At 34.3% G+C, this 19,239-nt stretch overlaps 1 protein-coding gene across 2 annotated transcripts in view; it reads right to left on the bottom strand.

The window, feature by feature from the left end:
- The window catches only part of LOC148942638 (exportin-T-like), a 108,532-nt gene that overhangs the window by 67,159 nt on the left and 22,134 nt on the right, over positions 1–19,239 (bottom strand). For both annotated transcript variants that reach the window (XM_089102232.1, XM_089102231.1), the window contains exon 3: positions 13,142–13,351. In XM_089102232.1, coding sequence (XP_088958358.1) covers positions 13,142–13,351 — 210 coding nt within the window. The remainder of the gene's footprint in view (positions 1–13,141; positions 13,352–19,239) is intronic.

The following is a 19,239-nucleotide window of genomic DNA, read 5'->3' as shown; positions in this document are numbered from 1 at the left end:
TTTTTTTTATAAATAGGATTAATCCTGTATCCTCCTTCATCTCTATTTATACTAAACCCTTTTTACAAAAACCATCTTAGTCAAGAGCGGTTAGTACGCTAGATTTGAAATCCCTTGTCCGTGAAAACAAGACCAGGCCGTGTCTAGGGGAAAGGTTGCGGTCCCCCCCCCCAAAAAAAAAATTTGTGCGACTCGAAAAAACGTAACAAAAATGCATATAAACAAATTTTTTATGCGTTTTTTTTGTCCCATATTTTGATTTTTGCCCCACTTATGAAGTTTATATTTCCTTCAATCCCTTCCTTGTGACTTTTTCCCGCCCCATTAAGGGACGATCGGCTTCTCGTTTTGGCTCACAATAGATGGTCGAAAAGCACAATACAATCTGTAATCCTTCATCGATAGAACACGGTGTAACGATTTTAACATTTCGTTCCCAGTAGCCGTGGAAAGTGGGGTCAAACAACGTTTTTGTCGTTATTTACGAAAAAGACAAAATAGTTTAAGAATCTTGCCACTAACTGAAAGACTACCTATAAGCCTCTAACATATATATATATATATATATATATATATATATATATATATATATATATATATATATATATATATATATATATATATATATATATATATATATATATATATATATATATATATATATATATATGAACAAAAACAAAATAAACCACGCAATAAAATCCAACAAATTTAAGTTGCTGCTTTTAATATGCCTGAGACAATGATGCTAATTATGAGACTATATATATATATATATATATATATATATATATATATATATATATATATATATATATATATATATATATATATATATATATATATATATATATATATATATATATATATATATTATATTCATGAAAGACCTTATACTGTCTGTAGGCCTATACCAAAATCAAGCAACACAATTCGGCTACTATGGATCTTTTTTACTTCAAGTCCTGTTTAGAGAAATAGCTCCCCCAAAGAACACTAAAGCCTAATTCTAATGCCTCTTTAGAATTAAAAATGGTAATTCGTTGGATTTAGGCAGATAAGTAAAAGACAAATAATCTTAACAGTTCTCCAGCTTAAAAAAAAAAAAAATACGAATTGCACAGCCTAAAAAACCTTGATTTTAAAATAAAGAGTTTGCTTGCTCCCAACGGACCCTGTTTCAAATGTCAAGTTCATGGTGCTAGAATAGGTTTGAAAATTAATGTTAAGAAGTCTATGTCGTTAAGTCTACGAATAAGCGAAGATGAAAAGGTGACGTTGGGTAACGAAAAGATTGATCAAGTGGATAGCTTCACTTACCTTGGTAGAATTATTAGTAAAAACAGTGAGAGCAGTGAAGACGTTAAAAGTAGAATAGCCAAGGCTCAGGGTGCTTTTTCACTATTGATAAAAGTTTGGAAGAATAGGAAGAAAAGTTTTCGAACGAAGATTAGAATATTTTAAATATCAACAACGAGAAGAACAATAGGGAATTATTTTCGCAACACAGTGGAATTCTAATTTAAATGAATATTTCGGCCTTATGTTCAATGGCTGTTCTCAGAAAAACATAAATATATAAAAGAAATGAGACTCATATTAAAATACGATAGTTAAAACAGAAATGAAAATTTTTAAAATAGTCCCAGCATCCATACCTCAGCTAAGTCCAACCAGGACTGATAAATAAAGTGAGTTGAAACAAGGCAATTCATTGAAGAGAAAGAAAAATAATTCAAATCACGCTTTCACTGCTAATCTTGCCTTTTTGGCAGCTAACCTCGAAGGTCTTTCTGTAATTGGTTCTGTGTTACTGTCAACTGGTTTTCTAATATATATGGTAAAATCTTTTTTTAATGAATTTGTGCATAGAACATATAGTAAATTCCCCCAAACCCCTATTTAAGGAAATATTATTATTTATCTTAAGTCTGATTTCAATTGCTTCTTGAACAACCTGTTTTATGCCTAGATCATTGCTAATAAGGGCGGAATCTCAAAAAGTATTTTGTGGCTAGGGTTTTCAAAAACATGGCTTCACCTCACTTTATTCGTCAGTTCTGGTTGAACTTCACTGAAGTAAGGATTCTGGGAACGTTTCTTTTTGTAATTGGTTCTGTGTTACTGTTTTACTGTCCACTGGTTTTTTAATATATTTTGTAGAATTTTTTTTTTAATTAAATTTGTGCATTGAGCATTTAGTAAATATTCCCCCAAATCCCTATTTAAGGAAATATTATTATTTTTCTTAAGTCTGATTTCAATTGTTTCTCGAACAACCTGTTTTATGCCTAGATCATTGCTAATAAGGGCGGATTCTCAAAAATTATTTTGTGGCTAGGATTTTCAAAACATGGCTTCACCTCAATAGTTTCACCTCACTTTATTTATCAGTCCTGGTTGATCTTCGCTGAAGTACGGATGCTGGGAACGTTTAAAAGATTTTCATTTTAGTTTTAATGGTTGCATGTTATTATAAGTCTCTTTTCTTTTATATATTAATTTTTAAAACTTTTTCCACAAAAAGAGTTTTTCAAAGAAAAGTAAAGAACTCCATTAAACAAAAAATGAGCAAAAATAAAATAAAATAATCTACCAAGCGTGAAACTCCCACAAATCAGCATCGATAATAAAAAAAAAACCAAAACGAACAGAAATTACAATAATTAACCGAGTCAAACTCAAAACAAGCAGAAATTAATATAAGTTAGGCGCAAAACCCCTATGCCTTCCCAAGGCCAGAACAAAATCTGCACTTTACTGAAAAAATACAAATGAATAAGCATTTTCAGATATATTTAAACATACTGGAGTCACGCAATCAATATGTTAATATTATTTGCTGTATTAGAGTCGTAAAAGCAAGAACATTAGATTTTTTTCAGCTAATCACAAATTTTGTTCCAGCTAAGGGACGATTTAGAGCTTTTGAGCCCAACTTATGTTAACATAAGTTTAACAAAAGTTAACATAACTTTAATAAATCAAATAGTATTAACATTTTGATTAATAAATATCAGTATATGTATATTAAACTGACAGTGCACATTCATTTGTATTTTTTCAGTAAAGTGCAATTTTGTTCTGGCCTTGGGAAGGCATAGGGGTTTTGCGTCCAACTTATGTTAATTTCTGCTCGTTTTGAGTTTGACTCAGTTAATTATAGTAATTTCTGTTCATTTTGGGTTTCATTTATTTATCGATGCTGATTTGTGATAGTTTTACGCTTGGTAGATTATTTTATTTTTGCTCATTATTTGTTTAATGGAGTTCTTTACTTTTCTTTGAAAAACTTATTTTGTGGAAAAAGTTTTTTAAATTAATATTAATAATAGAATAGTAATAGCTCATTTTGTGCCTAGAAAGTTCAGGGTATCCCCTATAGTAGAATTTGCCCCTAAAGAACCGACTGACGGAGATTCTGATGACTCAGGTGAATCTTACTAACAGTTACAGGAGCAAATAAAAAGGGTCCCAAGTAGAAATATGGTGTTTTTATTAGGAGATTTTAACACCCAGATCGGTAGAAATAAGCATAAGATAGAATCATGACAAGGCGCATAGAAGGAGAACTGTTTACCCTCCAGTCCCTTTTGACTTTTTAAAAAGGCACTAGATGTTTCAGTTTGTAATCAAATGAGCCCTTCCAAAGTTTGAAAACATGTGAAGTGTATTAAAAAAGAAAATGAGGCTGTGATCTTCTGTAAACCCTTAAAGGCTAGAATATAATTTGTAAAGTACAGAAACAATAGATATTTTGAAGTTTCTTTTATTTTGTATAACCAGTGGAGAATTTACGTACAAGTTAAACAACCTCTAGCTCACAACCACCTCTTCGGAACACCGTAAAATAGAGAGCCCAAGAAAACACAGAAGCCTTTTTTTTAAGCAATCTTTAGTCTTCTATCTCAATCAGTATCCATCATCAACGAATTATTTGATATCATCATTTGATATCAATGAACTTATTTGATATCAACGAATTATTTGATATCATCATTTGATATCAATGAACTTATTTGATATCAACGAATTATTTGATATCAATGAACTTGATATCATTCTTGATAGTATTTAAAACATCTTTCTGTATTTTTTAAAACTACAAAACTTTCATTTTGGTCGATACAGGGTAGAGACTTCTGTAATATGGTTCTCTGATGTGATGAATTTGATGGGGCAAATTGCATCAAGACAAAATACTCTTTGTGGCTGTTTTCTCCCTTGTTAGATCCCTGACAAATAATCCCAGACTTGTAAGTTCGGGTGTGTAACTTATAACTAATTTAATCGTTGCATATCTTTAAACCAAAACTCTTACCAAGCTCACGTCGAAATCTAAACTAATTTCTATTTTTTCTTTTTTTAATATATTTTGCTTCAACGATTCCAGAGACATCTTCGGTATAATTAATATGCCTCCAGTATTTTCCCAGCAAAAGAAATTCCTTGGTTCCTAAATATTCTAAAATTCAGAAGATTTCTTCTTTGTGTGTTTTTAAGACGAAGGTGCTATTAACCGATATTATTCCAAAAGTGGCTAATCCACTTTTACGTCTACCCAGGTACAAACATTGCCAGAAGGGGGGAGAGGTACAGAGATATAAGAATACAAAATAACTCTTTACTATTAACCCGAGTCACTCTTTAATAGCTTCTTAGCACAAAATGCCTGACTTGCAGTCAATGGAGGTAATGCTTGTTAAAGGGGTAAAATAATTGACAATTTAGTCGGCTTCTTGTTTTTCTTAAAGTAAAGTCAATATATATATATTTCTCTTTATTAATTTAAACAACGATAATTTAGACACTACAAAATTCGAAAGTGTTCACTCATATCATCAACTTCTTCTATTGACAAATTCTAAATGTTATCTTTTGAGCTTCAATATGAATATCAATTCACGCCATTTTGCGACCAATTTTGAATACATTCCTGGATTCAATGGCCTAGTAGGTTTTCTCACCCATGGACGATTTTCTACAACTCTTGGTCTAACAACTATAGAGTCGGGCGTGGTTTTATAAAACAAGGATGGCAGTTTTCTTGTCTTTTCCGTGAACTTTCGCATTATCCACTTTGTCTTTTGTACTTCCACGAATTGGTGTCACTGGAAAGATTTCCACTTGCTCTTTATTGACTTTTGCTTTAGTGATTGCACGAACTGATGTCAGTTTAAGAGACTTCCTTCCTCTTTTTATTGATTTTATTTCTTCTCTTCCATCGTTGGTAGACATAGGACTGGTAACCATAGAGAAACCAATCGTTTTTCCAACTTTCATTTTAGAGTCTTTATCACTGGGGTATAAATTCACTCTCTCCCCAATAAACTCCATATTACTTTCATCGTCCGACATAAACAGATCTCCCTCTAGTACGGGCAACAGTGCACAAGCGGTTAAAATATTTTTCTAAACTTATCGTCACAGTTTTTGTAACAAACTATTCCAACTCAGAATCTGGCATGTGATTTATAGCACAGATGACGTCATTTTATATTGAGAGCCATTTACTACTTATAGCATTATGCTTATTGCATAGATGATGTCACCCAACAGTTCGTAATAACGAACTGCAAGTAAGCAGTAACTCCGGCTGGACATATACCAAAACTCTAAAAACCTTTTATAAAAAATACAAACAATAAATAAATTGGTTTTTTATGGTGATTCCAAAGACAAAAATTCATTAAGTTTAATGTTGTCCATAAAAAAAATGAGTCTGAAAAAATATACCTTATTTTTTTAAAAGGGGAAAAACACCCTAAAAAATTTAAGCCATATTAGTGAAAATCACACTACCAGACTAGGCATATTTGAAAACCTTGCTGTAGAGGTTGAAAGCTTATATCTACAAAAATGTGGAATTTTGAATTTTTTGCCAGAAAAAGATAACACATGCATGTTTATTTAATTTTTTTCCAGGAGTAATTATATCAAACCAATTGTTTTATAAGAAAGGAAAAGAAGCTAACTGGATTGGAAATCAAAAGTTCTAATACCCTTTTTAAGTTACCAAAAAGATTGGAAGGCAAGTAAACCCCCTCCAACGCTCTTTTTTCCTAACATTGAAAATTGAAAGTTTCAATGTTACGACGTAAAGAACAAATATCGTATCGACATCTTGACTGACGAATTAGATGTTTTGAACTGGGCCTATTCTTTTAAGTCTTGTTTGGGCTCGGAAGATATTAATAATAGAATAGTAATAGCTCATTTTGTGCCTAGAAAGTTCAGGGTATCCCCTATAGTAGAATTTGCCCCTAAAGAACCGACTGACGGAGATACTGATGACTCAGATGAATTTTACTAACAGTTACAGGAGTAAATAAACAGGGTCCCAAGTAGAAATATGGTGTTTTTGTTAGGAGATTTTAATAACCAGGTCGGTAGAAATAAGTATAATTGGTAGCCTAGGCTAGGTAAATTTGGTGTAGAAAAGGAAAACAGTAATGGCTACAGGCAAATGCAATTTTACAGGTATAACAATTTAGTTATAACCAATATAGTGTTTGGTCATAAAATGGCTCAGAAGTTAAAACAGTATTCACGTTTTTGTAAGACAGCAAACGTTATTGATTATGTTATTGTAAACGGAAGATTGGCAGGATCAATACAAGATATTAGGGTGTATATGAGTGCTGCTATTGATGTTAAAAGTAAAGATTACCATCTAGTAGTGTGTAGGGTTAATTTAAAGCTGAAATTTTGGAAGGGCAACTACCTCCAAGGAAATTATGATGTTGGTAGACTCCAGGAGGGAATTTGAGAGAAACTTTCCAGGAACAGCTGAATATAAAACTAAAGAGTTTAAAATTTGACTATGTAGAAGATGGATGGAAAACTTTTAATAAAACAATTTGTGCAGTTGCTAATGGTGTCTTAGGGAAGAAAATTATGAACGCAGCTAGGACTATTAGTGAAAAAACTTTGTGTTAAATAGAGAGGAGAAGAGGATTGTACAATAATTATTTGAGCAATAGTGCCTGAATTATCAAACACTTTCGGTCCTCAGATTTATAGATTATGAGCAAGCGTTTGTTAGTAGATTTCTTTAGCTCCTACCTCTATTTTTGGATCATTTTATTTTCTAGTACCGTATTAAGAAGGTAAAACGGTAAGACGTCTTAAGACTCATTCTCCCAATTTCCATGTATGTCTATTGGTCCTCTACCTTCATGCCGAACAAAAGAAACCCCTCATGATATTATGTAGTTTTATTTTGTATTAAATTTTTATGTAGTATTTTTTTTTTGTTACACGGTTTCGCACTCCTGCTTCTTAAAGATTGAACTTGTTGTTTTTTTTGTGTTCTTTTTTTTCTTTTTACTAGTAGCAAACCCTCGCAAGCAACGTTTTTGGTGCGCTACCAATATTTTTGTTTCTGTTTTTTTTAATAAATTACTATTACTACTACTACTACTGCCTGTTTTATCTAAAGTGTCTTTTATTTCAAGTAATTTTCATCTTTTTTTTCTCTGTGAGAGTAAATCTTCGTAGCCTGCCTTAAGAAACCCATCACGTAGGTATTTTCGAAGAATGCACTGCCTTTCCATGACGTAAAAATAACAGTTTACCAGTCTTTTTTATTACACAGTAAAAACAATAACAAAATCTCTGGATATTTCGGTTACATACACAGTGACCATCATCAGTAGATAAATTCTTTATCTGCTGATGAATTTTTTACAATAAATAACCGAGTCAAACTCAAAACGAGCAGAAATTAACATAAGTTGTGCGCAAAACCCCTATGCCTTCACAAAATCAGAACAAAATTTGCACTTTATTGAAAAAATATAAATGCTTTTACTTTTATAACTTTAATAAATCAAATAATGTTAAGATTTTGATTACTAAATAGCAGTATATATACATTAAACTGACAATGCACATTCATTTGTATTTTTTTTCAGTAAAGTGCAAATTATGTTCTGGCCTTGGGAAGGCATAGGGGTTTTGAGCCTAACTTATGTTAATTTCTGCTCGTTTTGAGTTCGACTCGGTTATTTATTGTAATTTCTGTTCGTTTTGGGTTTCATTTATTTATCGATGCTGATTTGTAGTAGTTCAATGCTTGGTATAATATTTGATTTTGGATACGCTGAATTTTGGTTTAAAGGAACTTTTCACTATTCTGTGAAAAACTTATATTGTGGGAAAAGTTTTTTTTAAATGATTTATGTTCTTTCTATATTGACACAGTCTCTTCAAGGAAAAAGAAAATAGTAATTTTTATTTTTTCGGTTTTTTAAGACTGTATATATTTGCCTGCTGTTTGTATGCTGGAGAAAAATTTTCAGCAATTTTTAGCAACATACACCCTTTTAAAAATCTGGACACAAATATTAGTGTTTAATTTAAATTTTAAGAGCAGAAGCAGCCCCAAAAGTTTGAACATAATACCCTCAGTCGTTCTTGGGATACTGCTGAGATGACTTATTGAGAAAATAGCATTAACACAGTGCATTTTGATTTAATCTGAGGGCAACATTTTCGAAGAGCCCTTTCGAAGTTCCTACGACAACTCCTTCGATACAAAGTGCCCTGGTCTAAACAACAACAACAACAAAAAAATAATAATTGTACCCACATCGATCTTTACTATAAAAACGTCAATCCTTCCAAATACTTTCGACTATTAAAAAGGGCATTAGGCCTTTCGATTTCCAATCGAATGAGCCCTTTTTGAGTTTCTACGACAACACTTCCTATAAACACCGTAAATGCCCCCAGGGCATAAATTACAACTCTTACCCTAAGGGCTGTGAGGGTGGTTGTCATCCTCTAAGAGCTAATTTCAAGAACTTTCAACTACGTTACACAAAATGGCTATCTCAAAATTTTGATTAGATGTGTCTGGGAAAATAGTGGGCGTCAGAGGGGCGTTAGTCTTTCTCCAATCACTTTCAACTATTAAAAAAGGCACTAGCCCTTTCAATTTCCAATCAAATGAGCCCTTTGGAAGTTTCTACGATAACACTTTCAATAAAAACCTTATATGTCCCCAGGGGATAACTTACGAGCTTCGCCCTGAGGGCTGGGGTTGTTATCCTCACAGACCTAATTTCCAGAATTTTCTACTATGCTGAACAAAATGGCTATCTGAAAATTTTGATTGGATGTGTTTGAGGGAATGGTGGGCGTGAGAGGGGCGTTAGTCACCGCCCAATCACTTTCAACTATTAACAAGGGCACTAGCCCTCTCAATTTCCAATTGAATGAGCCCATTTTGAAGTTTTTAAGACAACTCTATCATTAGAAACCTTATATGCCCCCAGGGCATAACTTACAACCTTCGCCCTGGGGACTCTAGGGGGCTGGTCATCCTTAAATACATAATTTCTAGAACTGTCTACTACCTTGAACAAAATGGCTATCTTTAAACTTTGATTGAATGTGTTTGGGGAAATGGTGGGCGTGAGAGGGGGGTTAATTACTCTCTACTCACTTTTGACTATTGAAAAGGGCAATTTCAATTTCCAATCATATGAGCCCCTTTTGAAATTTTTACAACAACTTTCTATATAAACCTTATATGCCCCCAGGGCATAATATACAACCCTTGCCCTGAAAGCCCTGATGGAGTTGTCATCCTAAAAGATCTAATTTCCAGAACTTTCGACTACGTTGAACAAAATTGATATCTCAAAATTTTGATTGCATGTGTTTGGGGAAATGGTGGACGTGAGAAGGGGGGTTAGTTGCCCTTCAATCACTTTCGAAAATTAAAAGGGCACTAGCCCTTTCAACTTTCAATTGAATGAGCCCCTTTGGATGTTTTTACAACATCGCTTTAAATAAAAACCTTACATGCTCCCAGGGCATAAATTGCAACCCTTATCCTCAGGGTTTTGCGGGGGATGCGTTTTTAGCCTTTAAGACCTAATTTCCAAGACTTTCAAATGCATTTAATAAAATGGCTATATAAAATTTTTGACTGAATGTGTTTTGAAAAAAAGTGGGCGTGAGAGGGGGGTTAGTTGCCGCCAAATCCATTTTGACTATTAAAAAGGGCACTAGCCCTTTGAATTTCCAATCGAATGAGCCCTTTTTCAAGTTTCTACGACAAACATTTCAATACAAACCTTATATGCCCCCAGGGTATAACATATATCCCTTGCCCTGAAGACTGTGGGGGGAGTGTCCTGCTCAAGGGTAAAATTTTCCGAACTTTAAGCTTCGTGGAACAAAACGGCTGTCAACAAATTATTATTGGATATATTTTGATAAATGGTGGGCGTGGCAGGAGTGTTAGTTGCCTTTCAAATACTTTCAACTATAAAAAAGGGCACTAGCCATTTCAATTTCCAATCGAATGAGCCCTTTTTGAAGTTTCTACGACGACGCGTTCAGTAAAAACCTTATATTCCCCCAGGGCATAACTTAGAACCCTTGCCATAAGGGCTGTAGGGGAGTGTCCTCCTCAAAAACATAATTTCTATCTTGAAATAAACAACACTGAACAAAATGGCTATCTAAAAATCTTCATTTGATGTGTTTGGGGAAAAGGCGGGCGAACTAGGGGGGCTAGTTTGCCGTCAAATAACTTTCGCCTATTAAAAAGGGCACTATCTCTTTGAATTTCCAATCGAATGAGCCCTTTTTCAAGTTTCTAATTTCCAGAACTTAAAACTACGTTGAACAAAATGGCTATCTCAAAATTTTGATTGGATGTGTTTGGGGAAAAGGTGGGCGTGAGAGGGGGGTTAGGTACCATCCAATCACTTTCGACTATTAAAAAGGGCAATAGCCCTTTGAGTTCCCAATCGAATGAGCCCTTTTGAAATTTCTATGGCCGCGCGTTGTATAAAAACCACATTTGCCCCCAGGGTGTAACTTACACCCCTTGACCCGAGGGTTGTTGGGGAGATCTCTTATCAAAAACATATTTTACTTGTGATAATAACTTATAATCAACCAACTAACTATCTTCAAACTTTGATTGTATATATGTGGGGAAATAATGGGCGTGCGGGGGGGGGGGCTAGGTGCCCTTCAACAACTTTTCAAGTAGTAAACAGCGTACTAACCATTTGTTTTAACCATCTAATGAGTTCTTCTTGAAGTTTCTACGACAATGTCTTTTATAAAAACCTTGTATCCCCCCAGGGAATAACTTAAAACCCCTTGCCCCGAGGGTTGTGGGGGAGTATTCTCCTCAAAACATATTTTCTATCTGGAAATCAACTACGCTGACCAAAATGGCTGTCTCAAAATTTTGATTGAATGTGTTTGGGGGTATGATGGGCGTGGGGGGGGGCTAGTTGCCCTCCAATCACTTTCGACTATTAAAAAGGGCATTAGTCCTTTGACTTTCCAATCGAATGAGCCTTTTTTAAAGTTTCTACGACAACGCCTTCTATAAAAACATTATATGCCCCCTGGGCATAACTTAAAACCCTTACCCCGAGGGTTGTGGGGGAGTGTCCTCTTCAAAAACATATTTTATATCAGGAAATCAATTACGCTGAACAAGATGGTTATCTCAAAATTTTGATTGGATGTGTTTGGGGGAATGATGGGCGTAGGGGGAGGGGGGGGGTAGTTGCCCTCCAATCACTTTCGACTATTAAAAAGGGTACTAGCCCTTTGAATTTCCAATCGAATGAGCCTTTTTTGAAATTTCTACGACAACGCCTTTTATAAAAACCTTATATGCCCCCAGGGCATAACTTAAAACCCTAGTCCCGAGGGTTGTGGGGGAGTGTCCTCCTCAAAAACATATTTTCTATCTGGAAATCAACTATGCTGAACAGAATGGCAATCTCCAAATTTTGATTGGATGTGTTTGAGGAAATGATGTCCGTGGGAGGGGGCCTTGTTGCCCTCCAATCACTTTCTACTATTAAAAAGGGCACTAACGACTCCAATTTCCAATCGAATGAGCCCTTTTCGAAGTTTCTACGACAACTCTTTCGATAAAAGTGCCCGGATATGGAGAAAAAAAAACACATTGTGCCCACATCGTTCTTTATTTAGGCAGCGCTAGCGCGCTGCCTATGATTTATGCTTTGCTGAGGATGGCCCTTGGACATAGGGTCAAAATATTCATTGAAATATAGAATTCAACTGTCTTGCGAAAAGAGTTCCCTATTGTTCTTCTTGTTGTTGATGTTTATGATGGAAAGGCAGTGTGGTATTCGTTGCTATTTACGATTAGAATATTTGAAGCTACAGTGATGACAGTGGTCAAGTATGATTCTGAAGCATGGGTGCTCCGAAAAACGGACGGAGAAGATTTACAAGGCGTTTTCCAGAAAAACAGCCAACAGATTGCTTTGAGTATCCAGCTGACTGACCGTATTTCAAACAATAGGTTGTACAAAAAGTGTGGTTCTATCCCACTTTTTAGGACTATAATGAGAAAAAGGTTGAGACAGTTAGGGCATGTTCTGCAGATAAAGGATGACAGATTGCCGGATTGTTCTTTTCCGCCAACCGTCAAGGGCTAAATGGAAAGCCCGTCACCCACGGTTGGGGTGGGAGAATGTCGTAAAGAATGATTTAAGGGAAATGGGAACTCCCTGGGAGGTTGTACAGAGGGACGGTTTGAATAGATTAGGATGGAGAAGGAGCGTACATAGTTGTGTTGGCCTCAGGTGGCTTGGTGCTACGGGAGTTGTTAGTAGTGGTGGTTCCAATTACAGCAGAAACTAATACAAAGCATGTGTTCACGTTCCAGCAAAAAAGGTACAATATCTTGAGTAGAGTGCCCCCTCTCGTGTTCGGCTTCACCATCAAGAGTGTTTTAATCATTAAAACAATTACCAAACACAGTAAAGCCTTCTGGCTGGTCAGATGACAACAACAGCAATTTATTACAATATAAAGGCTCTATCCTAATAATAATACCATCACAGGAGGGGAGGAGAACTTCTCCCCCGCCTGACAAAACAAAAAATATCTCCTATAAAACCCATTTTTCCATTTTTACCCTTGATCCAAGAAGTAACCTTCTGATCTTATCATTAACGGTCAGATGTGTGTGAACATATGGTGATCCAGAAACAACTCTACAGTTTAATAGTGTGAGATGATGTGATTTTCTTAACTCTTAAATGAATTACCCAACAAGAGACACTGCACCAGATGTCCCTGTTCACAAAGAGTACATTGCACAAAAAAGGAGCCAACTCACCATATTATGGAGCCATTGAAATAGAAAATTTCTCATTAACAGGGATGAAGAGTCCATTTGACCATATCTAGTTTTGACAAAGTTTTCTACTATCTGCCACCAAAAAAATTTGGTGTGATCACTGAGATGATCCGCTGTTCTTGTCAGCTCTGTTATAGCCAACTGCCAACCAGTATCAGATCCCTTGACTTCTTCAAAATACGAAAGCACCTGATTAAAATAAAAATTAATTATAGAAATGTGACAAGAAAAAAAAAATCTTAAAAAAAAATAATATGTTGATACTGGTTAAGTTTGTCATTTACGTGCCTTTAAAAGTGCATAAGATGGCAACACCTGAAAAAAAAATATTATAATACATTAAATAAGAATAGATTAATATGGAGTGACCATGAAAAAAAAATGAAATAAAATAAATCATTTTTTTTCAATGAAAAAGGTTATGGTGAACTTAATTAAAGCCGCCACTGCAGTAAGTTCATCACCAGTGTGTGTGTAATAAAATAGACAAGGATATACAAAATATTATGCAGCAGTTTTTTTCTCCTGTTTCGCTCCTGTTTGTGTTTAGCTCATGCTGTGCTCCTGTTTCGTTTGTCTTAAAAACAACAACTATAGTTAATGATACAACTATAGTTCAAACAACTATAGTTGTTTGAAAGTTTTTGAAAGTTTATCAGATACAAGTTTCTTTTCTTCCCTTTGTTTTGTACAGAATTTGTGGGGGGGGTTTTTTCATTCGTTTATCTTATTTTCTAGTATGTGTTAACTGGTTTAATCTAGTTGTTTGTTGTTTTTTTTTCATCTCAATTTTGTTTCAAATCTCTTCTTTCTACAAAATTCGACCCTGTTTGGGAAAATTCTGGACCATTTCACAATGAAAAAAAATTTAAGGAGCTTTTGATCAAATTTTAGTTGTTAAACTTAATCAGGGTAGAGAAAATACCTAAAATAGAGCCCCGTTTGGAGTGTGTAATGGCAGAGTTGGCCAATGGGGGGTTGCTAGGTAGTGAAAAAAACTTATTTCAATCAGTTCAAGCTGAAGTTCATACAAAATATATTTAAGTATCCGACCTTTAATGCTTAACAGAGCATATATTTTCATGTTATTTATAATTCATTATGCTACAAAATTGTAAACTTCTTAATATTAAATTGCAACATTGCACATTACATAGCATATTACCTTTTACGGCATACATTAGACTGTCTTAGGCTGGTACATAAGCTGCTTCTTAGGTTTTTTAAGGTGAAGAACTTTTAATATTAAAATTAAATAGCGACGAAGACCACACTGCCTTTCCATCATAAACTACAAGTAGAACAATAGGGACATTTTTTTATCTAGGACAGTGGAACGCAACTTTAAATGAATATTTCGACCCTATATCCAAGGGTCATCCTCAGCAAAACAAATGAAGGAAAAACAAATATAAAAGAACTCACATTAAAATTCAATCTTTAAAACTAAAATATTTTCAAACAGCCCTAGCATCATTACTTCAAGGAAGTTCAACCAGGACTGGTACATCAACCGAAGTGAAAAAAGACAATTCATTTAAATGGAATAAAAAACATTTACGAACAAGCTCTTAAGGCTAATTTTGCCTTTTTGGCAGCCAGCCTAGAAGGTCTATCCGTAATAGGTTGAGTGGAATTGTTTACTGGTTTTTAATATAATTAGTTAAATCATTTTTAATTAAATTTGTATATAAGGCATTAAGTGAATATTCCCCCAAATCCCAATTTAAAGAAGTATTACTATTTATTTTGATTCTAATTTCGATTGCTTCTCGAACAACCTGTTTTAAACCTAAATCATTGCTAATAAGGGAAGTTTCTTCAAAAAATATTTTATGGCTCGGATTGTCAAAGACCTGACTGCTTAAAGCAGAATCAAAAGGAGTATTTCTAGAATTTAAAATTAAATTTATTTAGAATTTAGATTTATTTCTAGAAATTAGAATTTAAAACTTCAGTTATGTCATCTTTGTGCTGTTGTAGGCGCTTTTCTAAACTTTGATGGGTTCTACCAACATAGTAGTTGTCACAGTCACATGGTATTTGATAAACCCCTCTTTGGCGAGTAACTGGGGTTATATCTTTACCAGAGTTTAGGAAGTACACTCTGGTTCAAGACTTCAGTCTTGTTTTAGAGTTCATTGAGTGAACACCGTATTTTTGGATATTAACATTTAAATAAAGTAAGGTTTCAACCTGTGTGATTTCTCTAGAGACATTTATAACCGGATTATTTTATTTACCTAGTATTTTCATTTTCGCTACTTAATATAAATTCCCTTGGGATTCAGTGATTTAATAACTACAGAGACTTGGACTAAGAGATTTAATTAACTTAGAGGATTGAACTCTTCGTGCATAGCAGAAGCATCTATTATGGATCCAGAACATTACGGCATCTGCTCAAAAAGAATAATCAGCAAAACAAGTGGCGTGCAATGTAAAAAATGTAATAAATGGCCTCATTTTAGCTGTGGAAAAACTAAGTGCTCAAATAACTTGAAGAAGACATTTGTGTGCGTAAATTGTGCGCAAACAGATTCTCCAAAAACTGTATCCTAAGGAAATTGAAGTCGATAAATAACAGTCCAAAACAGCCAAATAACAACGAGAAAAATCACGATAAATTTAAAACGAATACTATTTTCCCGAGTGAAAACGAGTTGACAAAATCACCAGCTGCCCCTGGCGTAGCACCGAGACTTATGAATGCTGTAAGAAATATAACAGTGGAGAGAAGAGACCGCTCAAGTTCTGACCTGAGTTGTCTCATATGTGGTGGGACGACAAAAGACAGCCCGTCGTCTGATTGTTATCAATGCTTGCACAGCATATATGCATGCATCTTTTTGACGCCTTTATCATCCTTTCCCCCAAAACGATTGATCAGTTATTCTTATAGGCCCATTACTGACGAGAAGGTCACCCATTTCAAAGTAAACTTAGTTCCAAATCTTGGGCCAATATCCTATGTCTTACCAATGATAATGAAATGACTTCTAGGTTTTCAGCGGAACTTTTCCAGTTATATTGTGACACCTTTCCAGTGAAAAAAGTTACTCGCAAGTCTAACTGCAAACCCTGGATAAATACAAAAAATTTATGCCTACTAAATGAACGTGATAAACTCTTTAAGGAAGGATTTTTCCAAGAATCTCGGAAAATTTGAAACATTGTTGTTAGTGAAATCCATAAAGCAATAAAGGAGCATGGTGCTCACATGCTCAATAAGTTATTGTATTCTAACCCTAGGAAATGCCATAAGTGTCCAAGATCTTATGGGAAAGGTCTGTCCAAAGTTTTTCTTACTGGATAGTGATGGTGACCCAGTGAGTGCCGATATCATAAATGATCATTTTGCTTCAATTTGTAAAATTCACCCGCCACTCCAACATATGCCGGCCAACGGTGCAGTGAGTGACATTCCTATGATTGAAATTCATCAGACCCAACTTAATCTTGAAACTCTTGACATAAATAAGTCATCATACCCAGGTGATATCACTATCAAATTGATTGAGGAATGTGCCCAGTATTTAAGTGTACCTCTAACTGCTATTTTTAACCAATGTTTTGTAGATGGTATTTTTCCAGTGTGTTTTAAACGAGCTATTCTATCTCCTATACCGAAAACTAGGACCCCAAAAGTTTCCTCTGAATTAAGACCAATATCAAAAACCTCCATTTTCTCTAAAATCTTTGAAATTTCCTTTTTGACGATATTCATGATAAAATCAACCCAAATCAGTTTGACTTTAGGCCGAATCTTAGCACCACGAATTGCTTAATTTATATACTTGACACTATTTTCAGTCATCTTGAGTTGAATAGTTCCTAGGTCGAGGCTGTTTTTGCTGATATTAGCAAAGCCTTCGATAACTTGGATCATCAAACAGTTATAGATAATGCAAGGGCTTTAGATGCAAGAGATTTAGTTTTACGTATGGTTGCTGGTTTTTTGTCTGGCTGTGAACAATGTGTAGTCCTCCCTAACGGGAATTCATCAGGTTTTTCCTGAACTTCCACTGGAGCTCAAGGGACTAAATTAGTTCCTTTAGTATTTTTATTTGTTTTTAATAATGTTTTACCAGGTTTTGGCAACTCTTTTAAATTTGCGGATGATTTGACATTACTGAACCTTTGTCAAACATCTAATACTTTGGAAGTTACACTCGACTCACTCATTAACAATTTAAAGAATGATCTTGATAATGTTAAACTCAACTTAAGCATAACCAAAGTTTCATACCATTCTCCTTTTTAAAAATATACCCCTTATCAATAATTACCTTTGCATACCAAATTTAAATACGGTTAAACTGCTTGGTGTGCAACTGGACAATGACCTTAAATGGAACTCCTGCATTTGCCATTTAATTAAATTTGGTATTTTTCTCTTTAAACATTTACCCCTTGTCAAACGGTTCTCCTTGTCTGTTCACAACCTTAAAATAATTTATTGGTCTTATATAAGACCCTGTCTGGAATATGCTTTCACTGTCTGACACCCTGAGTTGACCAAAGACCAATGTTCTAAAATCGAAAGTATTCAAAAAAGAGCAATAAAAATTATACTGGGGACGTTCTATACTACATAAGATGAAGGTTTGGCTAGACTTGAACTTACTACGTTGGAATCGTGACGTCACATCCTCACCATGAACTTTGGTCACAAGTGCCTTAGTTCTGACTATCATCGACGTTTTCTCCCTCCCTTTAAAGAAAATCTGTCAATCCTTCCTAATACAAGACTCAATGCTCGTAGAGCTCCGAATACTCAACTTGACCTTTGTCCTCAAATGCTGACCATGAGGTACAAATACTATTTTGTCCCCTATTTCGTTTCCCATTTTAATAATTGATTTAACTTTTGTTTTATGTTTATCCCCTAACAACTGTTTTATTATTGTATTTGTTCTGACGTGCTGATGGTGGCTTTTAGGCTATTTTAGCACATTTTGATTCCCATTTTAATAATTGATTTAATTTTTTGTTTTATGTTTATACCCTAACATCTAATTTATTATTGTAATTGTTCTGACGTGCTTATGCTAGCTTTTGTGCTATTTTAGTCAATAAATCATATTCAATTCCATTTTGAAATTATTAATACATAAAATATTTTTAATAAAATATTTTATAAAATACATAAAAATTATTGTGTGTGCAAACTTTTTTTTTTAAATTTGTAGTGACTTTTGGAATATATGGAAGGTAAATTATATTTGAGAACTTTGCTGGAGTTTCGCATGGTAAAAGACCCTTGATTTTACGGGAGTGTCTTGCCAGTCTACGGCTAATTGTATTGTTAATAAAGACAGCAGGATAACCGTGTTAAATAATAGGAATTTTAATGTGAGTTCTTTTAGCCTTTATTCGTTTTTTCTTCATTGGTTTTGCTGAGGACGGCCCTTGGATATAGGGTTGAAATATTCATTTAAAGTTGCATTCCACTGTCTTAGATAAAAAAAAAATCCCTATTGTTCTACTTTTTGTTTATAATTAAAATTACTTTATGAGCACTTACTTATGATTTTTTTTTTTTTTTTTTTTAATGAAAACTTGTCTTGTTTTGCTGCAAAAGTTTCATAAATACAAAAAAGGACCAAATAATTCCTGAGACCACACTGGTTACACATGACAAAACGAAGAAAGATTTGTAAAGAATAGAAAAACGTGGATAAAACAGTCAGTGAAATACAGTGCAATAATATGCTAAGAAGCTCACATAGTCCCAGAATTGAACTATCTTAAATACAGTTCAAGAGATATCCTATAAATTTACTTGAATTGATTATAGAAAAAAGGCAGAAAAGAATGCATCAACTCCACAGCTCTCAAGTGATAGTATCCCTTAGGTGGGTAATAACAAAATTTTCACTGTTCTACCTTATATTCCTAAATTGAGTGACAAACTCGAAAGAATTTTAAGAAAATATAACCTTAATATCACTTAAAAATTCAAATAAAATACAGAGCTTTGTCATCCACGGCAAGGATAAAACCAACCCCATTCTGGGTAGTGATTTTTATAGAATCCCTGTTCTTGTGGCTGTTTCTATATTGGGAGGGCCCAC

This window comes from Artemia sp. Qi Xiang Cuo, chromosome 16, assembly GCF_049724085.1.
Source record: "Artemia sp. Qi Xiang Cuo chromosome 16, ASM4972408v1, whole genome shotgun sequence".
Classification (NCBI taxonomy): domain Eukaryota; kingdom Metazoa; phylum Arthropoda; class Branchiopoda; order Anostraca; family Artemiidae; genus Artemia; species Artemia sp. Qi Xiang Cuo.
This window is presented reverse-complemented; position numbering and strand designations above follow the sequence as displayed.